Below are 18,251 nucleotides of genomic sequence, written 5' to 3'. Positions count from 1 at the left end.
CATGTATGTGAAATAGCTTCAACAATGATTCCTTGTATAATGGTAAAAACAGCCTTGACCTAAAAAGGGCGAGAGGTACCATATTTACGGATTCAGGCTAAATTTAAAATTGATATAAAACACCAAAAAAAAAAAAGGTCTTTTGGGAAAAAAAAAATCAATATCTTCAATATGAAAGGTCAAAATTTTCAAGTGATCGTCGGCTTTTCCTCCCAGCTACATACACGTTCAGAATATATCATTAGATTTATAAAATTTACTTCTAGGACTGTTATATATCAAAAATGTGAAAAATATCAAATTTTAATACTTTGTCATAAAATTTGTATTATATCGTGAATTTCAAAAAATGAAAATTATTTGATATTAGAAAGACATACTTCGTATTCAAAATGCAATTCGATATGTTTGATGTGCTCTCATGTCCCACAAAAAATACTAACGAAACGCTCGAAACGCTCATTCCAGATCCCTTAAATAAACAGGCTTATCAAATTTATTCAAGAAATTTGAAGGAATTGAGATGTGATACTTTAATGTCATCATATCTAGATCTACAAATGTAACATTTTCACATAGGTACAGCGTTATGACACAGCATAGAAATGTATAAATTGGACTATATAATATTCCAGTATAATAACAAATAGCTGCTCTATGTTGTATGTCATAGACTTTTATGGTACAGGACAATTAGTGACGGTCACAAACTATATAAATAAAAGCGAAAGGCTTGTCAATATTATACAGGCATGGTTGGTAAAGTTTGGAACTAAAACTAGCGATCCGTAAAATATCAATATACCAATACGTCATCTGACCTTGTGAAACTATTATTATCATGCATATGTAAGCATTACACAGCAAGAAAACAAACGGAAATTGTTTTACTCTGCTTATGTCAGAAGTGATAGTAGTTTGTTGTTAATGCAATGACACATGTACGTAGATAGCAGTAAGTCAACAGGTAAGTGCCAACATTTTCTATAATTTATATTAACTTATGTTTGATTACTTATACCTTTAGAAAGCTCAAACAAATACGCTTAAATACACCGGGGTATTTATATACACCTATTATTCACGTACATACGAGCTCATACACACACCGCGGATGTAGATAAGATATTCAGATGTTCCTCTACGTTACTGTGTAAAATGACATCAAATGCAATGTTTCTAGGCTATAAAGTGACTGGTAGCTTCAAAAGTACATTTTAGTTATAAGTCCAAGATCTAGGAAGTCAAAAAAGATGTAAAATGTGTATGGTCAAATCTAAAATTGTGACCCGTTGAATGAGATCCATGTTTTATATCGCCCAAGTCTGAATGTACATTTATTGACCAAATTCGTACTAAATATTTCCCCCAAATGAGACAAAGAAAATAATTTCAATTCAAATAATCGTGGCATAGGCTCTTATTTATAATTTGATAACAAACATGAGTTGCTTCAAAATACAAATCATAGAATATGATTTTTCTCATGGTCAACTGCTGGCATTGATCTTTTGTTGTTTGCTAACTTACTTGCGTCGCACACCGACATCGCCTGGCTAATAATTACTTGGTACAGCAGAGATATTCAAATAAATACCCGTGATCGATACACGTGAATTTGCTATGCACGAGTTTGATATGAGAAGAAAATCTTTGGATACCGGCTAGAAAATGATGAATATCTCCCGCAAATGATTTCGTATAAAGAAACCAGATGTGGTTCCTTGCACATGAATATATATATTTTGAACACATGATAGTCGTTGGCGTGCGCTTTGGGACAGTAGCTTGCGTCTTGAGTCTGAAACTGACAATAATTCCGCAATAATTCTGATTTATATGTGCCGAATTATATAGCGCAGTGTATTCAGTATCGAAGTTACGTAATGTTACTATGTCAACGGGATCACGTGCTAGAGTAATGAACCACGATCGAAATGATCACCACATAAAGTATATGGCACTCGAAGGCATACCAAAGTAGCGTGATCCGGTAACCAAGAGAATTACGTAACCACTTCGATGCTGAATAGGCCAATCGTGAAGGTTGTCTAAAAGAATATGACTGACACACAGCGAGGTTAGTCACCGAGCTAATCGGGGCTATTGTCAGTAGCCTAAAGGTCCGTTTATACTACCACCGCATTTGCGATGCGTTGCTTTGCGATGCCGATATATCGATTACTTTTGCCGCAACTCAACGCAACTCATCGCATTTGCAAGTTAAAATGTATTTAACTTCATGGCGATATCGCAATGCAGTAGTTTACAGTACGATGCAGTGCGACAAAGCATCGCATCGCAAACAACGCATCGCAAATGCGGTGGTAGTATGAACGAACCTTTAGTCAGATGTCCTTCAGCCTATTATGCGACTGAACTATTAAACAGGTCGATATGTATAATGGCCATGCGTGGCGGTGGATTCAATCTACCATGGCGATTTCTGCCATGACGATATCGGGGCGATGACACTGTGCGTCGTCTGCTTGGCTTTAGTGGTGTGAGTTCATATTCATAAGAACCTCCAACATTGAATGATGGGAGTTGGGAAGCTTAGGGACCGTTCACAAACACTTGTTAGGGGGGCTGATGCAAAAAGGGGGGCCCTGAAAATGTTTGACCCTCCAAAGAAAACAACCAAACGCCGATGCACTAAAATTTTCATATCCCACCCTGCGCATCCCTCCACAATTTACAAAGACTGGGGGACGAAATAAATAAATAAAGGAAAATTAGTATTATCAACATCAGGAGTCCTTGAGAAAAACCTGTCATGCCCCAACTATCCTTTTCCTTTTTCGAAGAAAGAAGAAAACAAGAAAATACAACCAAGCTGCAGCACTAAAATCAGTAACAGATCAAAGGCAAGAAGAGGAAATATTCTACAACGCCACAGTCCGATACTTTTCAATAATACAATTGTATTTAAGAAAACAACCAAATAATGTTACTACTATTAAATACTTCCTTTTTGCTAGGTTTCTACCATGCCCTCTCAAGAGACTTTTCTTCTTGATGTACCATTGCCGATAGTTGCTGTAGCTGCCGTTTTAATTGGAATCGGTTTGTATTACCTATGTTGCTGCAGCAAGAAATCTCGAAAAGGTAGGATATCATTCCATGAGACAAGAAAGATATGCTGAACCAGAACAGTGTACTTCGGTTATATTTATAAATGCGCTTTTATAAATACGCACGTGATCACCTCCGCGCTGCCATAACAGCTTATAGACAGTACGTTTCGAAGTGACCTACATAGCGAGTGGTCTTCCTATACATTTGAATGCAAAGGCGGAACATAGACTAGGGTCTATGGGCGGAACAACATGTGCAGCAAAATCGTCTACTTTGTTCAACTTCTGTGAATATATTGTAAACGTTTCCGTCGTTGAATATTTTTTCCGTCGTCAAATACTATTCGGAGTTGCCATTTGTGTAATAATTTTGCTATTCAATTAATATTTAAATTTGATGATATTTATCTACAGAGTCCCTATCCTTTTCGGTATAGTGGTCAATGCATGAGGATTTGGTCACGCTTGTTGGTCTTGGTATGTCGTGCCCATGGGTCACGTGCATATTTATAAAAGCGCATTTATAAATATAACCGAAGTACACACACTGCAGAACAGCAAACTCATCAAAGTTCGGATTGTAGCATTTTTGAAAATGGTAAACGTGAAGGCAACCAATATACAAAAACTTCACAAATTTCACAAATGAAGGTTAAACGCAAGAATGTACTGAGCCTGTTTAATTCCGAAACCAATAGTTAACATAAGAATACGAGCAGTCGACGCAGCCTATGTTTACGTGTTGATCGCGTTTTGATGGCAGAATTGTGCATAATATAATATGATCTAACGGTGTATCAAAATAAAATTTACAGTTCGAAAAAATGCAACTAGGTTAAGAAGTATGGGGTAATTTGGTCAAAATAGCTGAATCAACATCTAGCAATTTTTGTGAACTGGGTATAAATGCAGTTTTTTACAGTAATTTATTAACAGTCTTAGTCTTCCATATGGCCACCAAGGGTCCTTTAGCCAGTACATTTCTTTTCTTAATACTTAACAACTGACCGCGATACTACAACGATTTGACTTTGAATCTAACTACGTCATAAGTCTAAATATAGTACACAAGCGCACAAAGTAACTGCTCAGTTTTTTAAGCCGCCATTATTCTCTGTAGAAGTGACGTAAGAAATCGGATTAACTACCATAGCAATAGATGAATACACCGCCCTTCATTACAAGCAGGTTGCACTCATCACCTGTGTATGTCTGCCATCACAGATTGTATACAATACCGCTCTTTAAAAAAATATTAATCTTACAGGTGCGAGTGATCAGCATAATATGGTTCAATGCATAGGTACCGCGTGAACGTTATAGTGCGGGGCTTTATAGTTAAAAATTGTATTCATCTATTGCTATGGTAGTTAATCAGATTATTACGTCACTTCTACAGCGAATACAGTTGTTCAGCAAAACCAAATTCTAAAATATACATATTAATATATATTACGTAACTTATTTTCTTTAATTTGACACCTCATTTCTAAAATTGAGCACGAAAAAACGGAGATTTGGGACCAGAGAGTCTGTTATCATCCGAATCAAAAGTAATCGCAGTGAGCATGAATTAATGTGAATTTCATCTTTAATCAACAATAGTTATTATTGTTCTCTACTTTCAGCTCGAGCCTTACGCATGCGTAACTCGCGACGAAAGCGAGGCCGTTATCCTGGGAGTGAAGTTCAAGAAGAAGAAGATGAAGATGACCTACCTGACGAATTCGACACCCAAACCTCCAAACACTTGGAAGCAACACAAGTAGACATCTCAGTCCCAGAACAAGCTATCACTATGCCATATGATGAACCCCCACCACCATATCATCCTGGTCCACCGCCCAGCTATCCTGGAGATGATGAGACATCTTGCAGCAACGAATCATCAACAATCCCAGAAGAAGAATCGCCATCAGACGTGATAGATATGAATTCAACTCCGGATCCACCTGTAGAAAATGATCAGGACACAAACTGACAGACTATTATACTATTATATAGATGAGAAGATTTCAAATAAATTGGAGACCAGACCCCTAAAATATTCCACTGTGTCGGACCAAATCCTGAAACACAGTGAAGTCCACAAAAACATATTAATCCAGCGATGAAGACCTCACCATGCACCAGTGGATTTGTATGTTGGAACTGTAGTCGTGTTCAAGGACTATGTGTCCGACACAGTAGAATATTTTATAGGCCTGGTGGAATTATTTTACGGCACGTCTCCATGCTTCGCTTGGAATGTTTAGATGGTACTCCATCTTTCATCAGCGAGTGGTTGACTGTATCAGGTCGTAATCTTTTTGACCTTTGACCTGATAACAGACTCGTAGACTCCTGAAAGTTTGAACCGGCCCCGTCTTTGTGTTGACAGATGGTTGGTTGGCTTTGACGCTTCTTTGACTCCACGTTGGAACCTCCTGCTGTCCCTGTCAAGTATGTGAACTTTGTCCAAGTGGACAAAGTGTCCAGGAGACTCGATGTGAATGTGGTTCGAGACCTCAGAAGCTGTACTATACTAGGCCTCCTATGTTCGTAAAACCGCGTTTCCAAAGAGCGTTCGGTTTCACCAATATAAGCTTCTTTGCACTGTCCGGTTACAGTTTTGCCCTGGCGTGGGATGTAATATACCGGACCTGTCCTTCTTTTCTGGCTTGTCCTTAGGTGACACAAGGATTTGTCTTAGTGTGCGAGTGGGTTTAAAGAACACGCTAACGCCGTAATTGCAAAAAGTCCTTCTATATGGCTTCAGAGGTGCCGTTGATGTAGGGTAGCACTACGTTGCCTTTGTTTGGGCGTTTATCACCCACATCGCTCGTTTTGTGAGTTCACGACCTGATACAGTCACTCACTCGCTGATGAAAGATGGAGTACCATCTGAAAATTCCAAGGTAGGAATTAATTCCTTATGTTTGGATCAAAAGTTTAAATCAAACTCATGATTTTATACCAATACAGATGAACTTTCATGAACGATAACTCTAACTTCTTGCCGACGTAGCTTCCTCGTCGTCAACATAACTAGAGTGCCGCCACTACGTGATAATCATTGTCATAGGCAAACGGTCGCAAACCGGATTTTTTAAAACCTGGGCCGAACTGCACTTTGCGCATGACAATCACATAGTGCAACCACTCTGCACCATATCTAAGTGTCGTAAATGTGTAACATGTACACTTATATGTATTTAGTACAGGGTGTCCCAGAAACAATTACCGAGTGAATAAAATTGAACTTAAGTCGAGAAATAGACATCAGAATCAAAAAATTAAAAATGTACCGCATAGCCTAATTTATTGTGCATCACGATCGAAAATTTTATTTGATTCAGTTGACTGGTTGTAAAGAAATTAACGATTACATAATGCGCCCCTCAATGCAGTTCATTCCAAGTTTGATCAGCAGGTGCTTTTTCATACTCGCTCACCGCTTCCTTAAGTTTATATAGCTCATTAAATTTAGTCCACATTGTCTATTTTATAATCCGACGGTGTTATGTTATTCATGCTCTCACTGAAGATGAATAACATTTTGTGCGAGAAAAACTTTGATTTCTGCAATTGGAAGCTTTCAACTTGAATTCTTTAGGTTGTGCAAACATGTTATATTTTAACTCTCCCAAGAACATTTGAGCCAAGAATGACAATGATCAAGTGCTTTACGTGTGATTTTTGATACCATGCAACATTAATGTTGAAGTTTTAGAAGATTTAAACTTTGCATTTCAATTTCTTGGAAATATTCCAGAAACATAATAATGTGTGTGAGAAGTTGTTAACCCCGCTGGAATTCTTTGTGCAATAATTCTTTATGCTATATTTATATCAACATTAACGAAAAGAGATATTGACAAGTACTGAGCATCATCTTACATGCAAGCTTCCATTTTCAATATCGTGCAGGTTTGAACAAAACCTAGGGATTATTTTAATGTTTTGCAAGAAACAGATTGTTTAAAAAGAACGAAAGGGATTTCACAGAACAAAATATGAAGCACATTGACAGTTAACCACTAGTGCGCATTGTGTTGAATGATCTTTCAAACTTGGAATGAAGTGAATTGACGTATGCGTTATGTAATCGCTCATTTCTTCGCAATCAGTCAACCGATTCCAGTAAAATTGCCGTATAAGATGCAGAATAAGATGGGCTACACGCGGATGTTTAGGTATTTGTATTCTGATGTCTATTTCGCGACTTACATTCAAATTCATTCATGGGACACCCTGTATGTTATTATGTGTTAGTGACGTTCACAGATACTGATCATATAAACTTATCCTTTGTTTATAAGCTGTTCTAATCAATTCAAAAATTTTGGAAAGTGCGCGCGGAATCGCTGAAGATCTTTTAAACTTTTATGAGCTATTAAAACTTTTCTAGCCTTAAGAAGTGGACAGCCAGTTCTGGTTCTAAGCCCTTACGGTTAGCAACTATTCTAAACTGTTGCGATTTGGTAGTTCACAGCATCTTGCGAATGGTAATGAGCTTTGGCAAATTTGCATTGACCATTGCATAGCGAGTTTGTAGAAGAATTCCAATATCACAGATATACTTTTGTAGGTCCCGTGGTTCTTGAGTTATACTGTAAAGAGGGCTGAAACAAAAACATTTTTGCTGTAAAACGTACATAACTCATTTACAAGTTACAACAATAAATCAAGTAAGTTTTCAAAGTATATGATTTGTAGAATACTCTTTTGCAAAACATCAAAGTGTTATTTTTCAAAAATATATTGATTTAGATAATGAAAATCGATTTGGTGGCTGCTTCGACCAACAATACCTCGTCTACCCTTAAAAATTAGTATACAGTATTGCATGTTACAATGTAAATGTTAATGATTTACTGAATTCACTAAATAAATATCTTTATATAATATATGTTATGGTTCATGTCCCATACCCATAAGATGCAATTTGATGATTGATGATTGAAATATAATATTATATTCATGATGACGCTTACATTATTTGGGAATATTTCTGTTCCATTTACTAGTTAAGAAAGCACTCACACAGGGGTTGTTCCTATTGCGTAACTCTATCTTTTTTTGTAATTATATATTCCTTTTGAACATTTTTCTGCCATTTCTTTAAACATTTAAAGCCCTTCCAAGTTTGCCATTTGACAATGCATGTATTATGAAAAAACCCCATTATAACCATCGCACATTGAAGTTTTGCAGGCAGAGTGTATGATACTTCGGTTATTCCAGTTGGAATCCATGCATTGCAACCCTATGGAAGATATTGTCGTAATCTTTCACACAGGGATCGTGAATTTCAAATGGAGTTACCTGATTGGTTGACACGCCCTGTGTGCATGATTAAGGTCATGTCCTCCATAGGGGCAGTACAGATTGTAACCGCTCTTTAGCAAAGTCATAGATCATTGAATTTACAACCGTATGACAAAACAGGCGAAAATAGTAACTCTTTGCACAAGATTTGCAATTTAAAGATAATTGGGCACTGCTTATTCTAGTGACGCTACAATGTAGTATATGGACAAAATAAGTATGCTTTTTCATTTAATGACATAAAATTTGAAAAATATTGCAAGGAACACTTGAGGTTTTGATTTTAAAACTTACATTTTGCTTGGATAGGTAGTTTTCAACAGATTTTCCACATTCGCCTTGCTATAATACCGTAAACGTTCGCCTAATGGCGCACCTGGGCTCCTTTGCCTTGGGGTAAATTTCATGCGCAAATAGTGAGCTCCCTCCTCTGAAATCCCAACAAGAATTAACGTTCCGAGCCCTTATTTGCTGCTGGGAATTGTACGGGTGGGCACTTTTAGGTTGTGCCTAAAATTCCACTTAAGTCAAGGGAGCCCATAGCGCCATTAGGCGAACGTTTACGGTATTTAATTGCGTTATCTGTAGATCTAGTGACGAAAAGTGTTTTTAGGGGGATGTGTTAGCTTTCGTTTGATATTAAAAAAAAAAGATTGGATGAAGGGAAAACTTGAGGTTTCGACAAAAACCAATCAAAGAGGCCCATTTTCAGATTGAAGCGCCACAGCTCTAACATTGCTATGCACTCAACCGTGTAGTGTAATCAAAGACTGTGCGGAGACAATTCACTGCTTGCTTGAGACCTCTTGGACGAAAATGTGTGCTCAGGTGTATCGAGGTGGAAACAGTGCGTATGATGGTTGATAAGAGAATCGTTTTTGCATAGAAACCTTTGCATATGAAGTTAAGTAAGATTTCACTTGGAACTATATTGCATAAAATATATTATTTGACAGCGCCGTAAATCTCTATCAACGAGGTTTCCAGAACACTATAGTGAAAGTCCTAAGAAATCCCAGCCAAGGAAAGAGCCTTAATTGCTTAAAACCAAAACCAAGTTTTAAAGTTCGTCCAATCAGATTAAAATCAAACCTGACCATGCAGTCCATACATGTCGTTTTACCTATTTCCGATATAAGGTTCTTCAGATATAGACAAATGGTCCAGTTCAATGACAAATTTGGGATTCCGCAGAGCTGAAAACGGGACAATGCTCCGATTTTCACAAATATGATTTCAAATTTATGTTGCTTGCAAACGCGTAAATTAACCAATATGTTGTCATATCTCAGATGTTATGTTACGTTACGTAACTTGGCAACAAAAGGTCAAAGGCCATTGAACCCTGTTGACCATATGGTTTTGTGAATGTACGTATGTAACAAACACCTTTGACAAACTACTTTTAGTTTGGTTAAATTTTGTCAGGAACAACACATTACATACCAGTGTACGAGATCAATTAATGATGCTTACCCGCCAGCCTTGTTTGTATGATCATGTTATTATTAGGCTGGCGGGTAAGCATCATTAATTGATCTCGTACATCTACTGGTATGTAATCATGGTAATGTGTTGTTTGTACTGTTTACCCTGACTGCTCATATCCATAAGTACCAGACTTGAGTCCTGTTTACCAGGGACAGTCTGTGTAGCGCATTGATAAGAGCGCTCGCCCGACAAGCGAGAGGTCCGGGGTTCAAGTCCCCGCACAGGCAGGTATGTCCAGAGTTTTTATTCTGGTATATCTGCCTATGCATGTTATGTTTCCATTTGCATATTCATGTTTAATTATGCTAGTGTGCGATGCGTAAAATTCTTCTTTCCCCTAAATATTGATATTAAGAATAACGATTAAGCATCATTAATTTGAGTTCGTGCGCTAGTTTGTATTGTTTGAATGTTTGCATGTTCCAGTGTATAATTCGTAAGCCTTGTTTGTATGATTATATTAGGCTGGCAGGTAAGCATCACTAATACACTAGTATGTAATGTGTTGTTTGTACTGTTTACCCTGACTGTTTATATCCATAAGTACCAGACTTGAGTCCTGCACGTATAATTTGTTTTGTTTTTTAATCGCAGTGTCCGTAATTACAACTTAATATTGTCGTTCAAGGCTCAAGTACATTGAGTGACTATTTAGCGAGTAATAAAGAGACAAGTACTCATATAAATGTTCCGGGAAAGGGCCTTTATTTTATTACAGCTGTCAAATGATCTGACTTAAATTGCAGCATTATTTTATGAAACTGAATGTTATTCGATAATTTCATATTTAAAGTTTGCAAACATTTTTATAGCATCATATTTTAAGGCGTATGTTTCCTATTATAACCCAGTGCAGAAAATTGATACTATGTGCAATTGTTTTTACAATATAAATTTATAATGTTACTTTAAGGTAATTGTTGTGTACAATGCTACATGAACAAAATTTAACAATTATAGTATAATAAAAATCACCTCAAAAACAATTAAATTACTATAATTCACTGCATGTTATTAACATTAATTGTTTATGACAATGTTCTATTTACTTTCTCTCCTTATTGTGTTATGTTCAAAATGTTCTAGTTTGAAATTGTTGAACACCTAATGAAAGAGGTAGCTGTAATCGTGGGCAGTGCATATAGAACAATTATCATCTGACCATTGCAGGCGCAGAATAGATTTAAACATCCAGGTTTTTAAAGGGTAACTAAACCCCAGGGACATCACAATACGGCCTACCTACACCAAAGACAGTTCTCTCTATTGTCTATGCCTACATTATCCAACTTGGCTACGTGATTAGGCACATCTATACTTTGCCAACGTACCCTTTAATGTACAAGGTTTAAAATTGTTTTAATCCTGTTGTTTATCCTCAAATTTGTCTTGTATTCAACAAGGTTGTGGCTTCGCTCACTGGTAATTGGTGTTGTTCTCATTCTGTTCACTACCTTAAGGTCTCGGATAGCGACGCTTGCACATAGTATGTTTGTAGGACCCGGCACATCAGACACACCATATTGCATTTTGAATACGAGGAACATCCTTCTGATATCAAATAATTATGATTTTGTGAAATTTCTCGTATTCAGAATGCAATATGATGTGTCTGATGCATCTCAGGCCCCACAAAAATACTGTGCAAATGTGGTTGACCGATCCCTTAATGATTTGAGCCACAAACTTCTTTATCAGCCAAGCTGTTAGACTGTTTATCTGATTCCACACCAAGGTACCATCTTAAACGTGATTTCAAATCTTATCTATAATTAATATTTGATATAAAATACCTATAATACATATTAGGTCATTACTCCACTCATCTAAAATTATTAAAGCTTAACAAAATGTACAAACATTATATTGAAGAAAGCAACCCCTTATGCATATTAAGAAAGCATTTTAAGCTTCGTACAATTTTCTGTAAAATAAAATAATGAACTGCTGCTAAATATTAACAAGACAATAAAGGACAATATCATAAACAGTACTTTTTAATACATATACATCGGAAAAATAGTTTACAAAAGAAAAAGCGCCCTGCAAGTACAACAAAGAAGTGGCACTGGTATTTCATATATATTATAGCATATTGTTAACTAATTTCAGTACATTCGGCATGAACCTATTCATTAACAATTATAATTCCTAAAAGAAAGATGGGTCGAAAAGGTATGTTGCAGTAGTGAAATAAACCCTTTTTGTTTATCTAGGATTGATAGTTTTTAATCAATAGGTTCTTGTCTGATGTTTTGAAGAAAAAAAAAGACACCAACGGTAAAGTATAAATGAAAAAGAGCATCCTTCTGCAGCGAAGTTTACTTCTCTGAAGATACTTTCTTGTTGCACTCACAGAAACTTACTTGTAGACGACCCTCAATTACTTGTAGACGACCCTTAATTACTTGAAGATGACCCTCAATTACTTGTAGACGACCCTCAATTACTTGTAGACGACTCTCATTTACTTATATAGACGACCCTCAATTACTTGTAGACGACCCTCAATTACTTGTAGACGACCCTCAATTACTTGTAGACGACCCTCAATTACTTGTAGACGACCCTCAATTACTTGTAGACGACCCTCAATTACTTGTAGACGACCTTCAATTACTTGTAGATGACCCTCAATTAAATATTCAATATTTTTACATATAAATTGAGATCGACGTCGATCTCATTATTTCTGAACAATACACATGTAATTTATATATTTTTAAACCTTCGTATCTCACAGAAATCAAATCAAAGTATATTTATAGCCCGCATACATCTTTAAAATGAAAACCTTATTAGCTTGCATATTTGTTTCGTCATACAATTATATAAATCTTGATTTGGTTCAAATCAATATTGAAGCTCGTCACTCATAAACAGAATATATTTTCTGTAGTAAAGACAAATAATAATTATTTGAATCTTTATTATGTACAAAAACGTTATTCCTTAAAGCACTTACCAAAAAGATCAACTACATAATCTATCAAAATGTCTTTATTAACAATAATTGCAGCACTGATGTATGTGTCCCATTCGAAATTTTAAAAAGTACTTGGAAGGCTCTGGGAAAGAAAATAGCACCATATGAAGTATACATAGAGAAGCGGAGACACGGAGTTGTCGAAATATGGAAGGCTTTTGATCAAATTGATCGCAAGACTGCTCGTGTTAGATTCTCTGAAAGCCAACCAATCACGGCCTCGTGTCCTTTGTATTGAGTTTACCCTTTGTTGTTCAGTGCCCAATTTTGGTATTGATAGGGGTTGTATGCCGGCTGACAATATTGACAATGACCCTGCGGACCAATGTTGCCGCGCTGTCCTTGTATACCACGTGGACCTGGAGGGCCCATTGGACCAGTTGCACCATCTTTGCCAGGTGTACCGTAGCCTGCAGGACCCGGATCGCCTGTGGATTTGAAAGAGTCAAGTAAAGACGATTGTACTTTAATACAATTTCCAACTTATGTTTCAAGTGGTTAAAGCAACGGTACTTGTGAAAGTGGTAAGTGCACTACCATGATAATCTTCATGATCTTTGTATTTATCTGAACTTGGAGGGTCAGGGATAACTTGGTTGATTAGGTTACAGTTTGCGATTCGCGATAACCAACCGCATGAAGCGAATTATATAAGAAAGGCTTGCCATGTTTTGAACAAAATCTGTTGCATTGGAAACGGTTTAAATCTTTTCATTGGGTCCATATGTCACGTACGGGAATGTAAGAAATAAATGATGTCATGAATTTACATTGAATATTACATTACCTGGATATCCTGGAGTCCCTGGATCTCCCTTTTTGCTGGGTCCCACTTCTCCCTTTGCTCCTGCAGGACCACGTGGACCTATTAAGTACAGAATGATAGAGTTATTAGATACGATCATATTTTCTATCTCACTTGCTGCCTGTAACTAGCTACAAGAGAAAAGGGATGAATGTATATTAATGCATTCAATTAAGGGATTCGTTAACTCGACACGATGCACTTGTTATCAGAAGCGTCAATCATTCTTGAAGGGTGGGGTGTGTGTGTGGGTGTGTGTGGGGGTGTGTGTGTGGGGTGGGGGGATTTGGCATGAATTATCTGCGAGACTGAAAAGAACAAAAATGGTTCACTTTGACCAAAAAGTGGTGGGGTGTCCCCAGGTCCCCCAGTATTGACGCCCATGCTTATATTGTGCATCTACAAAGAGGTTAATATAATTATAATATTTAAATGTTTTAATGTGTTAGGCTTCCAAGAAAATGGGGCTCATTCATTGTGGGACTGCTAACCATTGGGTGTCATTTGACAGTGAAAAATAATTTTCTGGGCAATAACTGTGCAAAATTTTGAAGGTAAATTTGCCCAAAAAATGTGTAATTTGTTTAAAATGCGCGCGAAGCCCGCAAAAAATATGCAAATTTGGTGTAAACTTATAAAAACAAGGAAGTCAATAGATGTAAACTGATAAAATAGGGGAACACAGAGTTTGCCTAAAAAAAGAGGGTCTAGTGACAGGCATATGACGCATAACAATATATGTGGGTGTCACCCGGGCTGTGCGTTATATATAGTACGTATGCGACACACCATTAGCATGGTAACCGCCACTTTCAAAAGAATCCAAGGGTATTATTAGACATTTTAGACAGTGGCGTTACCAAATCTCTGCTTCCAATTTTTAAATGTTATCATTTTTACCATTTCTAAACTCATGAACTTACCTTGTGGACCAGCAGGTCCAGCTTCTCCAGGCGAGCCTCGTCTTCCTGCTGGACCTTGCGATCCATCCGGACCAGGTTGACCTACGAGACCGGCGGGACCTACTCTGCCGATGGATCCTGGTCGGCCTCTTATGCTTTGACCTGGTTGACCTGGTGGACCCGTTAACTTGGATGCAATGAGAGCTAATTGCCCTGAAAATCGGAGAAACAAATTTTGATTACGATTTAAGTTGGAACGAACAATATAATAGCCCGTAATTTAAATGCAGAAAGGATATGAGCTATAATAATAGGGATTGGGGTATACTAGTATACATTATGGTACAGGGTGTCGAATTGTTGAACTTGTGTATCTTAAGGGGTACTACACCCCTGGCCAATTTTGTGCCTAATTTTGCATTTTTTTCTAAATTTATAGCGCATTGGTGACAAGTAAGATATGTATATTATAGGGGCATTCACACGAATGGGACCCGGCGTTTAATACGAGACATTTCTCGCCGTCTGATGACGTCATCACATTTGACGTTACAACATCATCAATCAGATGCCTGACGAAGTCCGATGCTTTCGGACGCAACGTAGCAAAGTGAGCTGTAAATTTTAGTTCCAGTATTAGATTTAATTTACAAAATAATGTTTTGAACTACTGGATGAATAATCTACACCAAGATAATAAGAAGTTTCCTTTTTCTTGAACTTAGAGGCGGACAGTAAACTTGTTCACTTCATTGTTGGGAGTGGCCCTCTTTTGCTTGATCTTTATCTTCAAATCTGTTTCTCTTTTTTCTTTTCCACATAGGTCAGCATGTTTATATAGACTCTTTAGCTTGGCTTGAGCAGTTTAGTTGAGCCTGGTACCATCATGACCCAAGTGTGTCTCCGCATGGAGCGACCGATTAAACCAACAAACGAATATATTTTCTTCATGTTAGTCAAACATCAATTTACATTTTCCTGTTGGTTGTTGGTCGCAAGAGTGATAGTAGAAAGGCTGATCTATACCTTTCTAAAAGATTAGCAAACTAAATAATATACTTACTTTGAAGAACTCTTTCAACGATGACTTCTATTTCAGTTTCTGAAGGAACTTTTCCCTGGAATTTAAAGAGAATGGTTTTTCCGAGTCAGTATAATTTCTAAAGTTCGTGATTTCTTCAGAATTGTGTCACTTGACGCATTAACATTATTTCCATATACATCACTCTTCTAAATAAGGAACATGGGTACGTAATGCAAAAAATCAGTACTCGAGAAAGATTCTAGACGACAAGTTAGTATTATGGTTGGAAAAAGAATACCTTGGTTGGAAAAATACTAAACAGTATTAGGCCTAATAATCTTATTGAAAAGTGCTTTTATCAGATTTCAAATTCTTGTAAAAGGTTATTTTAACCAAATATATTTTGGCATGTTTTTTAAAATCAAATTGATCTCCATTCATCAAATCAATCTCTTCATTGCTTCGAATTTCAACTTACAGGTTCACCTGCTGATCCTTTAAATCCTTTGTCTCCTGGGTTTCCTCTGTCTCCTTTTGGACCACCGTTACCAGTTGGACCTGGTAAGCCTACTGGTCCTACGGGTCCCTGAACACCTGGATCGCCACGATCTCCCATTTTCCCTTCCTTGATTGATTATTAAGAGAAAAAAGGTGGTACGCAAAGTTAACATAAGGTATAGCAGAAATAAATATTTGACAAATCTGTTCATGATAAGTTACGAGTATTTTAACTGTTTCAAATGATTGCAATGTTGTTTACTTATTTTACTTCAAACTTGTCATCTGAAATTAATTGACCCAATAATGACAACTTTATCATGAATGTAATTACCATTACCAGGATTACTGTTCATCGTACCTTACATTATATACTGCGCCAATAAAGTATCCTTACATTTGGAAAAATAATCACAATTTCAAAACCGAACAATATTGGGGTAAATTTGTTTTTTAATAGATGCACTATCTAATCCTGCACATTATGACACCACATTGAATCCAATTATTTTTCCAAATGTAAGGATACTTTATTGGCGCAGTATATGTCTTACAATAAACAATAAACGGAATTTATATAGCGCCCTAGCATAAGTATGAACAAAGCGCTTTACAATGAATGATCTGTGTTTATTGTATTTTTCATGCACTTTGTTTCTATCAAAGGCATAATTATCATGATTATTTAAAGGTTAATGACTGTGCGACAGTTATTTTGAGTATATTGTGAAATATCTAAACAGTTTGTTTTGGAACCGAGGGATATTCCGAGGTCCAAAGCAAAATGTTTAGATATTTCTAATACCAAAAAATAACGGCTGCAAAACATTAACCTCATTCATAACCGTCACTATTCACTTTTTTAAATATTCAATTTACGTCGCATTTTCCTCTTTTAAATTTAAAATTAAATATAATTTTAACTGTATCTTTCGATTTCCTGTAAAAATCGAATAGCCGATTAGCCGATTAGAGAAATGCAGCTAACAGCGAAATCACGCGATGCCCAAATACGGCGGCCTGCGTTCGCGTAAATTGTTCATACATAACATGTCATACGACGCGGTCATTATAAGCGTACTTTTAGCTACGTCATGAGACGCGGTCATTTATACTTTTTCAATAACCTGCATTTGCATTCTTGTATTTAAAAATTATAATCTGTGATTGGATTAATTAAACACATCGCGTGTATTCAGGGTTATAAATAATGCCATATACTTACTGCACTCTGTGGACCATGCAACTCTTCCACGCATGGTAAACAACGCGCAACAATTTGCTCGTTTGATGCAAAAACAGATAATTGAATGACCCCACTGTATTTGGATTCTGTCAAAGACATTTATTATACTTACTGGACCCGGTGTACCCGGTGGTCCGGTTACTCCCGTTTCTCCGCGACGTCCCTGGGCTCCTTGGGATCCTACATTGCCTCTGTCACCCTTTTCACCCGGTATACCTTGTGGACCCTGTATATTACATCATATATAAAAGGTAGTCAGGTGTACATATGTATTACTTTATTCAGTAAGTCTCAATGCCAAAGATGTATATCAGGACGTTATCAGACTATGTAAGTAGGCCTAAATGACAGTCCAACAAAGTAAACATCTAAAAAACGACGGGGAGTGGAGAGGAAGATAATAAAAATGGGATTCAAGTTTGCCGAATTTTGCATCAGACCTTTGATTTAAAGCCATATTATAACATTTTCATACAAAACAGATTAGCTTTTCTTTGCCATAAAATGTTAGCTTTTATTGTCAGATATATCCCCTTTCATTTGTGAGCCGAACAACTAAGGTAAAGCAAAGAAAATTGGAATTTACTACCAGCGACGATGTCGCCAATACGTATCACTCTTTCGTTCGTGTTATGGTGCGATCCTTTTTTGTGTAGATTACCGTCCCGCACGCCACGTACGAACTGTATATATTATGAACATCGTGTATGCGTTCGACTAATAATTCCATCGTAATAATAAAACGACGGTTCCTGCGTCAGCACCTAGAGTTTTGATTTTGCATGGTATGTTGGTTTAATAAAGTACAATGTAATCGTGTAAAAAAGAATTTTGAAAAATATTGAGGGCGTCCTCCTCAGCAAATGTTATAATATGGCTTTAATGTTATTCAAAAGACGACATTCCCAATGA

General features: G+C 36.8%; 2 protein-coding genes across 6 annotated transcripts in view; one reads left to right on the top strand and one right to left on the bottom strand.

Annotated features, from left to right (window-relative positions):
- The first annotated feature begins 906 nt into the window (after positions 1–906).
- On the top strand, positions 907–8,965 carry LOC140166166 (uncharacterized). 2 transcript variants are annotated; one of them, XR_011860819.1, is made up of 4 exons: positions 907–967; positions 2,982–3,108; positions 4,706–6,281; positions 6,939–8,963. XR_011860819.1 is itself a non-coding variant. In XM_072189563.1 (3 exons), the coding sequence occupies exons 2-3, from the start codon at positions 2,991–2,993 to the stop codon at positions 5,056–5,058; spliced, it is 471 nt and encodes a 156-aa protein (XP_072045664.1). In that variant the 5' UTR covers positions 907–967; positions 2,982–2,990; the 3' UTR covers positions 5,059–8,965. The 2 variants fall into 2 exon arrangements, 1 of the variants encoding a protein (XP_072045664.1); XM_072189563.1 differs by having other exon boundaries at positions 4,706–8,965.
- A 1,597-nt stretch (positions 8,966–10,562) lies between these two features.
- LOC140166165 (uncharacterized) overlaps positions 10,563–18,251 on the bottom strand; it is a 75,475-nt gene continuing 67,786 nt past the window's right edge. For all 4 annotated transcript variants that reach the window (XM_072189562.1, XM_072189559.1, XM_072189561.1 and 1 more), the window contains exons 29-34: positions 17,452–17,565; positions 16,074–16,220; positions 15,635–15,689; positions 14,593–14,784; positions 13,652–13,729; positions 10,563–13,292 (exon numbers count right to left, since the gene is read on the bottom strand). In XM_072189562.1, the coding sequence (XP_072045663.1) occupies positions 13,105–13,292; positions 13,652–13,729; positions 14,593–14,784; positions 15,635–15,689; positions 16,074–16,220; positions 17,452–17,565 (774 nt within the window). In that variant the 3' untranslated portion in view covers positions 10,563–13,104. The remainder of the gene's footprint in view (positions 13,293–13,651; positions 13,730–14,592; positions 14,785–15,634; positions 15,690–16,073; positions 16,221–17,451; positions 17,566–18,251) is intronic.

Source organism: Amphiura filiformis, chromosome 12, assembly GCF_039555335.1.
Source record: "Amphiura filiformis chromosome 12, Afil_fr2py, whole genome shotgun sequence".
NCBI lineage: Eukaryota > Metazoa > Echinodermata > Ophiuroidea > Amphilepidida > Amphiuridae > Amphiura > Amphiura filiformis.
The sequence above is the reverse complement of the archived record's forward strand: the minus strand, read 5'-3'. Positions and strand labels throughout refer to the sequence as shown.

Coding starts and splice junctions, on each gene's coding strand:
- LOC140166166 (XM_072189563.1), top strand. CDS start 2,991: ATGCCCTCTCAAGAGACTTTTCTTCTTGATGTACCATTGCCGATAGTT. Junction 3,109..4,705: donor CAGCAAGAAATCTCGAAAAG/GTAGGATATCAT, acceptor CTCTACTTTCAG/CTCGAGCCTTACGCATGCGT.